We start from the raw sequence: 1274 nt of genomic DNA, 5'->3' as shown, positions 1-1274 counted from the left end.
ATGCATATAGCAAATTCATTACAGAAATAAACATTTTATTATCCCGGTAATATATATTACAGGAGTAAGTATGACAAAATGATATGAAACCACAAGAAGAGAAGCAACTATAATGATTAAAATAATGAAGAAAATAAATACTACACACAATAAACAAATTTCAAAATCTAATATAACTGCAACAATATATAATATAAATTGTATATTATATATACAAGATAGAAACTGCAGTATAAAAGTGCCTTCTTCGTGTATATAATTTCCTCATGCTGAAAAAAATTCATAAACCAGATGTAAAAAATGAATATATATATATATATATATATATTCTGAAGGATATATTTCGGAATACAGATAACTATTATAAAAACACTAATAGCGTCGACTGGCAGAACTTGACGCGTACTTGTTGTAGTTAGTAAAACGATCACTGCTACCATAGCCAGAATTTGCTGGTGGTCCATAACTACCGCCTGGTTGCCAACCACCACCCCCACTGGTACCGGGTGGTCCGCCACCGCCACCACTTCCACTGCCTTGAGTCAATGCAGAACGATTCCAAGGCATTGCACTAGAACTTCCAGCAGAGCTAGACCATGCTTGACCACCATGACCACTAGACTGTGCATAACCATTTCCACTGGTTCGACTCCCAATTGTCCAAGATGAATTATTACGAGACGCCGAAGGATGCAAATCATTTCTACCTCGACGTGGAGACGGTGGTCCGCGACGTCCATCCGCAGTACGGCCAACGTTCATTTCACCTCGAGAGGGTCGATGATCCCCACGGCCGCTGTAAGACGATCGGTGATCCGGTCGATAATCGTACCGTTCAGCAGCACTGCGACGGATATCATCTTCAGTATATTCAAGACGTCTGCAAATATAAGAGAATCAAATGCATTGCGATGTGATGAAATCAACTCTGAAAACTGGATTACTTATATTAAACACATATCTATCTAATTTATTACTTTCCACCCCCACGTCTTTCCCGCTGCATCCTTCTAGAATCATACTCAGGGGTAGAACCATAACTGGGGGGCTTCGTTGGACTTACGACTGAACAAAAGATCGTCCCTTTTATTGCCGTATTCGACTCACGTGACCTCTGAGAATTTATGAACGCTGTATTTCAGTCATATCACACCACATGAAGTATTCCCTAACCATTATATGCTATACGCATTTTCTGTTGCTGTAATTCGAACTTCTCTTGTTTTTTCGCTCCCGATCTGCTATAATATCTTTATTCTATACTGATAGAGACA

The 1274-nt window shown here is 39.2% G+C and overlaps 1 protein-coding gene across 1 annotated transcript; it reads right to left on the bottom strand.

Moving 5' to 3' along the window:
• Positions 1 to 372: 372 nt before the first annotated feature.
• On the bottom strand, positions 373 to 1006 carry Tsp_14525 (conserved hypothetical protein). The gene is made up of 2 exons (XM_003367461.1): positions 978 to 1006; positions 373 to 880 (listed from the first exon to the last, which is right to left on the bottom strand). Exons 1-2 carry the CDS (start codon positions 1004 to 1006, stop codon positions 373 to 375), a joined length of 537 nt encoding a protein of 178 aa, XP_003367509.1.
• Positions 1007 to 1274: the final 268 nt, after the last annotated feature.

This window comes from Trichinella spiralis (assembly GCF_000181795.1).
Source record: "Trichinella spiralis strain ISS 195 chromosome Unknown Scfld4235, whole genome shotgun sequence".
NCBI lineage: Eukaryota > Metazoa > Nematoda > Enoplea > Trichinellida > Trichinellidae > Trichinella > Trichinella spiralis.
This window is presented reverse-complemented; position numbering and strand designations above follow the sequence as displayed.